This window comes from Neophocaena asiaeorientalis, unplaced genomic scaffold, assembly GCF_003031525.2.
Source record: "Neophocaena asiaeorientalis asiaeorientalis breed wild unplaced genomic scaffold, Neophocaena_asiaeorientalis_V1.1 scaffold167, whole genome shotgun sequence".
Taxonomy (NCBI): domain Eukaryota; kingdom Metazoa; phylum Chordata; class Mammalia; order Artiodactyla; family Phocoenidae; genus Neophocaena; species Neophocaena asiaeorientalis.
In genome coordinates, this window is record NW_020175022.1 from 692,214 (window position 1) to 705,460 (window position 13,247).

Sequence of the window (13,247 nt, forward strand, 5' to 3'; positions counted from 1 at the left end):
CCAATAAAATTTTTAAAATAAATAAATAAAAACCTCCTAAGGGAAAATGAAACTAGACCCTTTTAAACCCAGCTCTTTCCACAGGTTTAGTTTGGGTCAAGTTGTGTCCCTGACATAACTGCACATTTTAAAAAGGTGTCAGAACACAACTTACAAACTCCGAAAAAGAATAAAATAAAATAAGGGTGAAATAAAGACTTTTTCAGATCAACAAAAGCTGAGAGAATTCACTGCCAGCAGATCTACACTACAAGAATATTAATGGAAACTCTTCAGGAAGAATCAATATGATACCAGATGGAAACTGCAGTTACACAAAGGAATGAAGGACACCAGGAATGGTAAATATGTGCTTGAATATAAAGAAACTCTTCTCATTTTCAATCGCTTTAATTTTTTTTTTTTAATATTTATTTACTTAGGCTGTCCCAGGTCTTAGCTGTGGCACACGGGATCTTCGTTGTGGCGTGTTTAGTTGCCACATGCGGGATCTTTAGCTGCAGTATGCGGGCTTCTTAGTTACAGCATGCAGACTCTTAGTTGCCACATGTGGACTCTTAGCTGCAGCACGTGGACTCTTAGTTGCAGCGTGCGGACTCTTAGTTGCGGCATGCAGACTCCTTGTTGTGGCATGCATGTGGGATCTAGTTCCCAGACCAGGGATCGAACCCAGGCCCCCTGCACTGGGAGTGCAGATTCTTACCCAGTGGACCACCAGGGAAGTCCCCTCTTTAATTATTTAAAGCAAAGACAACAACAAAATATCATGGACTTTATAGTACATACAGAAGTAAAATGTATAACAACAGCGCAAAGGATAGAAGGTGGAAATGAAATGTATTGCTATAAAATTCTTATACTAAATGAGAAGTAATATTGTATTATTTGAAGATAATACTTAAAAAGATGTATCCTGTTGGGAGTGAGTGAACTGATGAGGATGATTATAATTTTTGTGACTTTCTGCTTGAATAAAAGAAATGTGATGTAAAAAAAAAGATGTATCCTGTAAATGTAGAACAACCACTAACAAAATAAAACAACAATTATATGGAGATAATATGGGATCATTAAAAATACTCTATTAATCGAAATGAAGGCAAGAAAGGAGGAAAAAAGGAATAAAGAACACATGAGATATAGATAATAAAGAATATGGTAGATTTAAACCTAACTACATCAATAATTATACTGGGACTTCCCTGGTGGCACAGTGGTTAAGAATCCGCCTACCAACGCAGGGGACACGGGTTCGAGCCCTGGTCCGGGAAGATCCCACATGCCGCGGAGCAACTAAGCCCGTGCACCACAACTACTGAGCCTGCACTCTAGAGTCTGCGAGCCACAACTACTGAAGCCCACGCGCCTAGAGCCTGTGCTCCGCAACAAGAGAAGCCACCACAATGAGAAGCCCGCACACCACAACGAAGAGTAGCCCCTGCTCACCACAACTAGAGAAAGCCCGCGCACAGCAAAGAAGACCCCATGCAGCCAAAAATAAATTAATTAATTTAAAAATAAATAAATAATTATACTAAGTATGCAGACTATACACTCCAAGTAAAAGACCAAGATTGCCAGATTGCACAAAAAAAGCAAGACACAACTATATGGTGTCTACAAGAAACCCATTTTAAGTATAATTATACAGATAGGTTAAAAGTAAAAGAATGGAAAAGAAATCCAATGAAAACATTAACCAAAAGAAAGCTGAAGCGGCTATTAGTGGCTATATGTTAATATTAGAGAGAGACTTCAGAACAAAGAACAATGCAAGAGATATTTAAGGTGTCAATTCATCAAGAAGACATAATGACTTCATTATACATAAAGAAAAAATGGATAGAACTGAAGATTCTGCTTCAGGTAAACTCTCTATAGACCAACCCTCCCAGTTAACAACTACAAGCTCTGGAAAAATACAAAAACCAATAACCTGAGGATTCTGAATGGTACACTAAAATTGTAAAGGGGAGTCAAAACATGAAGCAATTGACAGAGTTGGGGAGTTTCCTGCTTTTAGGGGATTTTGCCCTGATAGTGGGCATCAGTCACAAATTAGCATAACTTAAGCAACTAAAACTCCAAGAAAAACTGTGACATCTTTCTGGCCAGAGGAAAGAGAGAAAGGTTCTGGGCAATCATGGATGCCACCAAAATGAGTAGAGAATCCCAAAAGAGACAGAACCAGAAAAGGGGATGCCTTAATTCCGTGAACGAACATCACATACATCTCAGGCTGATCCCTCCCTAAATGATATATACACAAGACAGACTCAAAAGTAGCACAGCAAAAGCTGAAAGAATTGAAATGAGACTTGAAGTGCAACTCACAGAAGCTGACACAGCTTACAGTTAACTGCCAAGTAAAACAAATACATCAATATTCCTCGGAGGAATATCACAGAATCCAGAGTCTACACAATGTAACATTCACGATACCCAGGATACAATCTAAAATTACTCACTGTACAAAGAACCAAGAAGATATGACCCATTCCCAATGAAAAAGACACTAAAAAGAGAACAACATCAAAATGACATAAATATTAAAATGTTCAGACATACACTCAATGGAACAGAACAGTATACAGAAATAAAACCACACATATATGTTCAACTGATCTTCAACAATAATGTCAAGGTACTTCAGTGCGGAAAGATTATTCTTTTCAACACAAGTTGCTAAAACTGGATACCCATATGGGGGAAAAAAATAACCTTGACCCTTATATCATACAATATACAACAATCAACTCAAAATGGATCACAGACCTAAACATAAGAATAAAACTATGATGCGGCCACTTTGGAAAACAGTTTGGCATTTCCTCAAAAGGTTAAACGTAAGAGTTACCATATGACCCAGCAATTCTACTCCTAAGTATTTCTTTCCAAGAGAAATGAAAACAGGTATCCACACAAAAACTCGTACACACATGCTCATACCAGCAATATACACAAGAGGCAAAAAATATAAAGAACCCCAAATGTCCATCAATTGAAGAACAGATAAATTAAATGTGCTATATTCATACAATGGAGTGTCATTTGGCTGATACATGCTACAACATGGATAAACCTTGAAAATACATATGGCTTCACTTATATGAAACATCCAGAATAGGCAAATCTATAGAGATGGAAAGTAGATTAGTGGTTGCCTAGGACTAGAGGGGATAGGAGGTTTGGAGAATGATGGCTAAAGGGTATAGAGTTTCTTTTTTTTTTTTTGCGGTACGCAGGTCTCTCACTGTTGTGGCCTCTCCCGTTGCGGAGCATAGGCTCCGGACGCGCAGGCTCAGTGGCCACGGCTCACGGGCCCAGACGCTCCGCGGCACGTGGGATCTTCCCAGACTGGGGCACGAACCCGTGTCCCCTGCATCGGCAGGCGGACTCTCAACCACTGCGCCACCAGGGAAGCCCTCTTATTTTTTTTTTAAATAAATTTATTTATTTATTTATGGCTATGTTGGGTCTTAGTTTCTGTGAGAGGGCTTTCTCCAGTTGCGGTGAGCGGGGGCCACTCTTCATGGCGGTGCGCGGGACTCTCACTGTCGCGGCCTCTCGTTGCAGAGCACAGGCTCCAGACGCACAGGCTCAGGAGCTGTGGCTCATGGACCTAGCTGCTCCACGGCATGTGGGATTCTCCAAAACTAGGGCTCAAACCTGTGTCCCCTGCATTGGCAGGCAGATTCTCAACCACTATGCCACCAGGGAAGCACCTAGTTTCTTTCTGAGATGATGAAAATGTTCTAAAATTGTGGTGATAGTTGCACAATTCTGTGAGCATATTAAGAACCACTGAATTGTACACTTTAAATGGGTGAATTTATGGTATGTGAATCATACCTCGAAATAAAGTTATTACAAAATCAGAAAGCTAAAACTATAAAACTTTTAGAAGAAAACATAAAAATTTGTGTTCTTGAGGTAGGCAGATTTCTTAGAACACAAAAAGTATTATTCATAAAAGAAAGAAATTGACAAACTACACTTCATCAGAGTTTAAAACTTGTTTTTTTGAAAGACACTGTTAAAAATAAAATAAAAAGGCAAGCCTCAGACTGGGAGAAATATTTTACAAAGCATTTATCTGATAAAAGACTTATATACAGTATACATAAATAACACTTAAAACAAAATAAGACAAACAGCCCTTTTTTTTTTCGGTACGCGGGCCTCTCACTGTTGTGGCCTCTCCCGTGGCGGAGCACAGGATCCAGACACGCAGGCTCAGCGGCCATGGCTCACAGGCCCAGCCGCTCCGCGGCATGTGGGATCTTCCCGGACCGGGGCACGAACCCGTGTCCCCTGCATCGGCAGGCGGACTCTCAACCACTGCACCACCAGGGAAGCCCCAGCCCAATTTTTTAAATGGGCAAGAGCAGAACAGATACTTTAACAATGAAGATATAAGAAAAGCCATTAAGCACATGAAAATACACTCATCATGAGTCATTAGGCAAATGCAAAATTAAAATCAGAATGAAATACCACTATACTCACTAGAATGGCTAGAATTTTAAAAACTGAAAATACCAAGTGTTCAAGAGGTTATGGAGCAACTGGAACTCTCCACTACAGAAGAGAATACAAAAACAGTACAGCCTCTTTGGAAAACAGTTTGACAATTCCTCATTTGACCCTGCAATTCCACTTCTAGCTGTGTATGTACTCAAGAGAAATGAAAACATAAATCTACATAAAGACCTGTACATTAATGTTATTTCATGGTAGCTTCAGTAATAATAGCCCCAAACTGGAAACAACACAAATGGGCAACAACAAGCGAACAGATAAATAAACTGTAGTAAATCATCCAATGGAATACTATCAGTAATTAAAAAGGAATAAACTATTGATATATGCAACAACATGTATCAATCTTTTTTTTTTTTTTTTTTTTCTCTTTTCGGTACGCGGGCCTCTCACTGTTGTGGCCTCTCCCATTGCGGAGCACAGGCTCCGGACATGCAGGCTCAGCGGCCATGGCGCACGGGCCCAGCCACTCTGCGGCATGTGGGATCTTCCCGGACCGGGGCACGAACCCGTGTCCCCTGCATCGGCAGGCAGACTCTCAACCACTGCGCCACCAGGGAAGCCCTCATGTATCAATCTTAAAGGACTACACTAAGTGAACAAAGCTAGACATGAAAGACTATATATTGTATGCTTCCATTTATTTGACATTCTAAAAAAGGCAAAATACAGTAACAGAAAGGTGATCAGTGGTTGACAAAGGCAGTGGAAGGGAAAGAGGACTGATTACAAAGGGGCATGAGGGAACTTCCTGGGACAATGAAAATGTTCTATATCTTGATTGTGGTGATTATAAAACTATGTGCTTTAATTAAAACTCATGAAACTAGACATTTAACATGGGTGAATGTTAATGTTAGTAAATTATGCTCAATAAAGTTGATTTTGTAAAAAAGGACAATTAGTAGTTTCATTCCTTTTCTAAGTCTACAGTGGTTCTCGAGGTCTTAGGTAATTCCCCAAAGGTCTCAATATCCAATCTGCTCCATTTTTAGGGCCCAATCTTGATTTCTACTTCTTACTTGTCTTATGATTAAAAGTATAGCACCTCTACAAAGGATCATAAGAGACTACTACGAGAAACTATACATCCATAAAATGGACAACCTAGAAGAAATGGACATATTCTTAGAATGGTACAATCTCCCAAGACTGAAGCAGGAAGAAATAGAAAATATAAAGAGACCAATTACCAGTACTGAAATTGAATCAGTAATTTAAAAACTCCCAACAAACAAAAGTCCAAGACCAGATGGCTTCACAGGTGAATTCTACTAACATCTAGAGAAGAGTTAACACCTATCCTTCTGAAACTATTCTAAAAAATTGCAGAGGAACAAACACTTACTCATTCTATGAGGCCACCATCACCCTGATACCAAAACCAAACAAAGATATCACAAAAAAGGAAAATTACAGGCCAGTATCACTGATGAACATAGATACAAAAATCCTCAACAAAATACTAGCAAACTGGGACTTTCCTGGTGGCAAAGTGATTAAGGAACTGCCTGCCAACGCAGAGGACACGGGTTCGAGCCCTGGTGCGGGAAGATCCACATGCCTCAAAGCAACTAAACCTGTACACCACACCTACTGAGCCTGTGCTCTAGAGCCTGCGAGCCACAACTACTGAGCCTGCATGCCAAATTACTGAAGCCCACACGCCTACAGCCCATGCTCCGCAACAAGAGAAGCCACTGCAATGAGAAGCCCACACACCGCAATGAAGAGTAGCCCCCGCTCGCCACAACTAGAGAAAAGCCCTTGCGCAGCAACAAAGACCCAATGCAGCCAAAAATAAATAATAAATTAATTTTAAAAAAATACTAGCAAACCGACTCCAACAATACATTAAAAGGGTCATACACCATGACCAAGTGGGATTTATTCCAGGGATGCAAGTATTCTTCAACATCTGCAAATCAATGTGATACACTACACTAACAAACTGAAGAATAAAACCAGATGATCATCTCAATAGATGCAGAAAAAGCTTTTGATAAAATTCAACATCCATTTATGATAAAATCTCTTCAGAAAGTGGACACAGAGGAAACATACTTCAACATAATAAAGGCCATATAGGGACTTCCCTGGTGGCGCAGTGGTTAAGAATCTGCCTGCCAATGCAGAAGACACGGGTTCTATCCCTGGTCCAGGAAGATCCCACATGCCGTGGAGCAACTAAGCCCATGCACCACAACTACTGAGCCTGCACTCTACAGCCCTCGAGCCACGACTACTGAGCCCACGTGCCACAATTACTGAAGCCCGTGGTCCCGTGCTCGGCAACAAGAAAGAAGAGAAGCCACCATGATGAGAAGCGCACACACCGCAATGAACAGTAGCCCCCACTCACCGCAACTAGAGAAAAGCCTGCGCGCAGCAACAAAGCCCCAATGTAGCCCAAAACAAATACATTTTAAAATAAAATAAATAAAGGTCATATATGACAAACCCACAGCTAACATCATACTCAATGATGAAAAGCTGAAAGCATTTCCTCTAAGATCAGGAACAAAACAAGGATGCCCACTCTCACCACTTTTATTCAACACAGTTTTGGAAGCCCTAGCCACAGCAATCAGAGACAAAAAGAAATAAACGGAATCCAAATTGGAAAAGAAGAAACAGAACTGTCACTGTTTGCAAATGACATGATGCTACACATAGAAAATCCTAAAGATGCTACCAGAAAACTACTAGAGCTCATCAATGAATTCAGTAAAGTTGCTGGATACAAAATTAATATACAGAAATCTGTTGCATTTCTATACACTAAAAATGAAATATCAGAAAGAGAAATCAAGGAAACAATCCCATTTACCATCATATCAAAAAGAATAAAATACTTAGGAATAAACCTAGCTAAGGAGGCAAAAGATTTGTATTACAAAAACTATAAGACACTGATAACAGAAACTGAAGATGACACAAACAGATGGAAAAATATACCATGTTCTTGGATTGAAATAATCAATATTGTTAAAATTACCATGACTACCCAAGGCAATATACAGATTCAACACAATCCCTATCAAATTACCAGTGGCATTTTTCACAAAACTAGAACAAAAAAATTTTTTATTTGTATGGAAACACAAAACACTTTAAATAGCCAAAACAATCTTGAGAAAGAAGAATGGAGCTAGAGGAATCATGCTCCCTGGCTTCAGACTGTACTACAAAGCTACAGTAATCAAAACAGTGTAGTATTGGCACAAAAACAGACATGTAGATCAATGGAACAGGATAGAAAGCACAGGAAAAAACCCACACACTTATGATCAATTAATCTATGACAAATGAGGCAAAAATATACAATGGAGAAAAGGCAGTCTCTTCAATAAGTGGTGCTGGGGAAACTGGACAGCTACATGTAAAAGAATGAATTAGAACATTCTCTAACACCAGATACAAAAATAAACTCAAAATGGATTAAAGACCTAGATGTAAGACCAGATACTATAAAACTCCTAGAGGAAAACATAGGCAGAACACTCTTTGACAAAACAAAATCATAGCAATATTTTTTTGGATGCATCTTCTAGAGTAATGGAAGTAAAAACAAAAATAAACAAATGGGACCTAACTAAACTTAAAAGCTTTTGCACAGCAAAGGAAATCATAAACAAAATGAAAAGACAACCTACGAACTGGGAGAAAATATTTGCAAATGATGCTACCGATGAGGGATTAACTTCCAAAATATACAAACAGTTCATACAGCTTAATATCAAAAAAACCCCAAACAACCCAATCAAAAAATGGGCAGAAGACTTAAATAGACATTTCTCCAAAGAAGACATAGAGGCACATGAAAAGATGCTCAACATTGCTAATTATGAGAGAAATGCAAATCAAAACTATAATGAGGTATGACCTCACACCAGTCAAAATGGCCACCATTTAAAAAAATCTACAAATAATAAACGCTGGAGAGGGTGTGGAGAAAAAGGAACCTTCCTACACTGTTGGTGGGAATGTAAACTGGTGCCACCGCTATGAAAAACAGTATGGAGGTTCCTTAAAAAATTAAAAATAGAGTTATCATATGACACAGCAATCCACTCGTGGGCATATATCGGGAGAAAAACTCTAATTTGAAAGGATACATGCACACCAATGTTCATAGAAGCACTATGTACAACAGCCAAGACATGGAAGCAACCTAAGTGTCCAATGACAGATGAATGGATAAAGAAGACGTGCTACATATACAGAATGGAATATTACTCAGCCATAAAAAAGAATGAAATAATGCCATTTGCAGCAACATGGATGGACCTATAGATTATCATACTAAGTGTGGTAAGTCAGACAGAAAAAGACAAATATTATATGATACCACTTATATGCAGAATCTAAAAAAAATGATACAAATGAATTTATTTACGAAACAGACTCACAGACACAGAACACAAACTTATGGTTAACAAAGGGGATAGTGGGGCACGAGGTTGGGGTGGGGGAGATAAATCAGGAGTTTGGGATTAACATATATACACTACTATATATAAAATAGATAAATAACAAGGACCTACTTGGGAAACACAGGGAACTATCCTGTAATAACCTATAATGGAAAAGAATCTGAAAAAGAATAGATATACATGTGTATGTATAACTGAATCACTTTGCTGTACACCTGAAACTAACACAACATTGTAAATTAACTATACTTCAATTTTAAAAATGGTTAAAAAAAAGTATAGCACCTCTGAAACACAAAACTCTAAATTTTGTGTGCATGGTTCGGAGAATACATAGACCAGACTGACATAAAACCTACATGCTATCATCTCCAGCTAAATTACAGATGCAGTCAAACATTATTTGATCCTTCTGGAACTTTTCAGGCTTCCTTGCTTGCTTTTCTCATCTCCCCATTAAAAAGAATTTACCATAAATATCTAGTAGCTCATTCCTATACAGGGGACAAATCTCAGTTTCAGAGACTGTAACATTAAACAGCAGATCAGCTTTAAACACATGTAGTCTGTTTGCCAATACCTACATTTTCCACAAAGCTTAATGAATTTCTCATTATACCATCACTCCCAAAATAATCAAAGGCAAATAAAGAATACTGCAACCAAGGGAAAAATTAAGCAGATTGGGCTATCAGTTGTAATTAGGTTTTAAAGAACAAACAAAGGCATTTGGGAAAGGGGCTGGCACACATCATCCAGAATTCAAGATGGGCTTTCCTGCATATCTACAACAGCAAGAAACTGGAAATGTATAAAATAGCCCATGTGAATTGCATGCAGAATATAATGAGGACCTTGGAGAAAACCAGAATTAATCATTCACACAGATATCTCCAAAGAAAATGAAAAAGAACAAGATGTGAAGTGGGGTATAGGGCACTTGTAGGTTCTGACATGGACAAACTCTGTACTACCCAAATGTTTTGGAAGACACACCACACTTTAAAATTAATCTTGCTCTATAACTCTACAGAGTCAACAGTGAGAGACTGCTATTAGCAAAGAGATATGACAACCAATAAAAGAACAAACAAAATAAACTCACACATGATTGCAAAAGGCCCAAATCCAAACTTAAAACTGTCTAGAATAAAATGGAGTTATACTTAAGCAGAAATATGCCTCTTCTTCCATTACTGTAGTTCACTCCCTGCAATAAATCAGGGCCAGTGTCTTTTATTTATGTGTAAACCCATATTCCTGGTAGGCAAACTGACCTAGGTGGCAGTCATTTATCCTAGTGCTCTAATATATATCATAAATGATAAGATTGGGAGAAACAAAAGCTAGGTGTTTGAGGATGGAGTTGGGCTGACACTCACCACAAACTTCTCACCATTCTGCTCCACATGTTTGTATGTGGGGACCGATATGGGCACTGCTTGCTTTTCTGTGTAATCATAAAATGACTGTCCCAACGAGTCGTCACTGGGATCTAGGTTATCTGCCTCATGAGGAGGTACCGATAACACTGTCAAGATCAATTCCTTCTCGCCTGCTCGGATCAGGTCCACCACCTGCTTGTGTGTCGCCCCCTCAACATTCACGCCGTTCCTAAGGGGAAAAAGGGAAAAAGACAATCCCATAAACCAGAAGGGTCCAAACACCTTATAGCTCCACCCTCCTGCCCCCACTCCAGTGTCATGAAGTATGAACCACAAAATAAAAAGATCAGTTTGGTTCCAGAAAAGCTGTTTATGTTTTTACAAATCATAATGTGAAAAATTGTGTGTGAACTTATGGCAGGGGGAAAAAATGGCAACAGGTGAAAGGACCTACCCTTCCTCTATGCTAAAACCTCGCACACAGCCTCAGGAAAACACAAGGGAAGGAGGGTGAAGCTGATGAGGGAACAAAGCTTTTAAAGCCAATTTCCTCATCCTAACTAAGCACATATACAATACAATAAAGTGGCTTTTAACAATCCTGCCATTTGAACTGTTCTTTGTCCTTTTTAAATTTCTTAGAATTCGGAATTCTGTCAAAAGAAATTTTTCACAAAATATGCTCCCTTAATTTGTAAAGACCCAAAAAGTATGACTTAAGATAGTTCTTTTACATTTGTATCTGATTTCTCCCCATATCTTAAAATCGGTCAACTTAATTTTCCTTTCTACCAAGTTTCATCACCTTGGGAATTAAATGATATATATCTTCATGCACACTAGTTTCCTCTATCACTCAGTTTTTAAAAAGGCAAGGAGATAAACTCTCTAAAATTTTATTATCTGACCCAACTTCCTTTGTTCTCCCAATCACTTCAATTAGTATCTACTTTTTTTTCTGTTCTGTGCTATCTCACTTAAAGCCCTGTGTAATCAGTTCAAACTAAAAAATGTACCGCTAAGTTTACACAGTAAATCAACCTACGCATTCTCCTTCCTGTTCCACTGTGTATAAAAAGGCTGAAACTAGGAAAAGTACAAGGTTTGGAAGAACAATAATTTTGTCAAGAAAGATGCTGAGTCTCACAAAACTCACTCAGCAAACTGAACTACCTTCCCAGAATGCTGACCCCACCCGTTATCTGAGCAAAAACCACTAGGCAGCTAGTTGACCTGGAGGTTCCCCCCATGGCTATCCCAAGAGGGTTAGGAAATACACACCTGGCCTTTAGTCAATTTCATAAAAGCTTATCTACCCTTTAAACTCTTTTTCACTCTTGTTCCAAACCATTAGGGTTTTTCCTTCCTGCAAACGATGCTAGGTTTAGTAACAAGCCTTCCACAAACTTTTCAATCACTGGAATTGTCTGTCAGAGTATGGTATCTGAAACATCCATTTATATAAACAGAACAGGCAGGAGATCATCCAGCTAAGCCTCCTTCCTTATTCTAGGTTTAACAATCTAGCCAGTAAATTCAGTGCTCTTGACATTTCACAACCTAAAATCTAACTTAAATACACACACACACACACACACACACACACACTCACACACACACACACACTCACACACACACACACACTCACACACACACACACACTCACACACACACACACACTCACACACACACACACACTCACACACACACACACACACACACACACACTACAGCAATTTTACAACTGGCTAGCTATAGAAGAAAATAAAGAGCTCCCTCCACTGATGGAAATTTGAGCTTTTAAAATTCAGATCAGGTCAGACCAGTGGCCAGAAAAAGTGGTCAGTTCTTTGATCATAGAGCAGGATGGTAAAACAGAAGAAAATGGGCTTTGGAGCTAGATCTACATGGGTTCAAATCCTGGCCCTGCCAGAACTGGTCTTAAGTCATTTAACCTTTCTTAGCATTGCTTTCCACATCTATAAAAGAGAGACAATAATAAGTCCCTAACAGAGTTGTTGTGAAGATTAATGTAATAAAACATGTAACTTGCCAAGATCAATGCCTGAACACTCATATCAGAAAGTATATTAAGGAAAGAAGTACTATGTACCTATGGGTTATGAAGAGATTTTGGTTAAAGAATAAATGTAAACCTAAAGTTGGGGATTGGTAAAGCATTTCATCTGAATCTTTGACCTAATTACTAGTTCTGGGAAAATATTTTGATGGTAGAAGAAATAAAATGGAAAAGGCAAAAGTTAAAAATCAACAGAGAGAATCTGACCTATCCCTAGGAATCTTAGCTTAACTCATGAATATCCTTGTTAATTTTTTTTTTTTAACAAAGTGAGGAAAACTAATACTGTAGAGACTGAAGTAAATATCTTGGATACTAAAACATGATTTTTATGTTAGTATAATCAATTTTATGAGATCAGCATTTGTGAAAAAAGTTTAAGAACTGATGCTCAAATCTTATTTTTCAGCTCCCTAATTTTTCCTAATTTTAAAGGATTTTTAATCTGGACTACTCTGTCAATAGGCTTGGGGGCGGGCGGTGGTCAGTGAACCCCTACAGAATTTGTATGTAAAATTATATTTGTCTACATATATGCACTGTTTTCTGGGAAGAGTGCCCACAGCTTTCATCAGCTTCAAAAAAGGAGTATGTAATCTCCAGAAAGGTTAAAAACTACTGTTTTCAATGCATTACCTCCACCCATTCAGTTTTCAAGTTAGAATACACTGTTCCTTGGGTCACTCACAGAAATAAGCCCTGAAAATTGGCAAACTTAAGTGAGGCTTACTCCAAAAGCAGGCAGGGAGCAAGGAAGCTTGCTTAGGTTTCATTTCTTTAATAGTAAGACCAAGCTTCAAATTG

General features: G+C 38.6%; 1 protein-coding gene across 1 annotated transcript in view; it reads right to left on the reverse strand.

Moving 5' to 3' along the window:
• The window catches only part of SNX27 (sorting nexin 27), an 82,103-nt gene that overhangs the window by 48,126 nt on the left and 20,730 nt on the right, over positions 1-13,247 (reverse strand). The window contains exon 2 of the mRNA XM_024762857.1: positions 10,361-10,592. Within this exon, the coding sequence (XP_024618625.1) occupies positions 10,361-10,592 (232 nt within the window). The remainder of the gene's footprint in view (positions 1-10,360; positions 10,593-13,247) is intronic.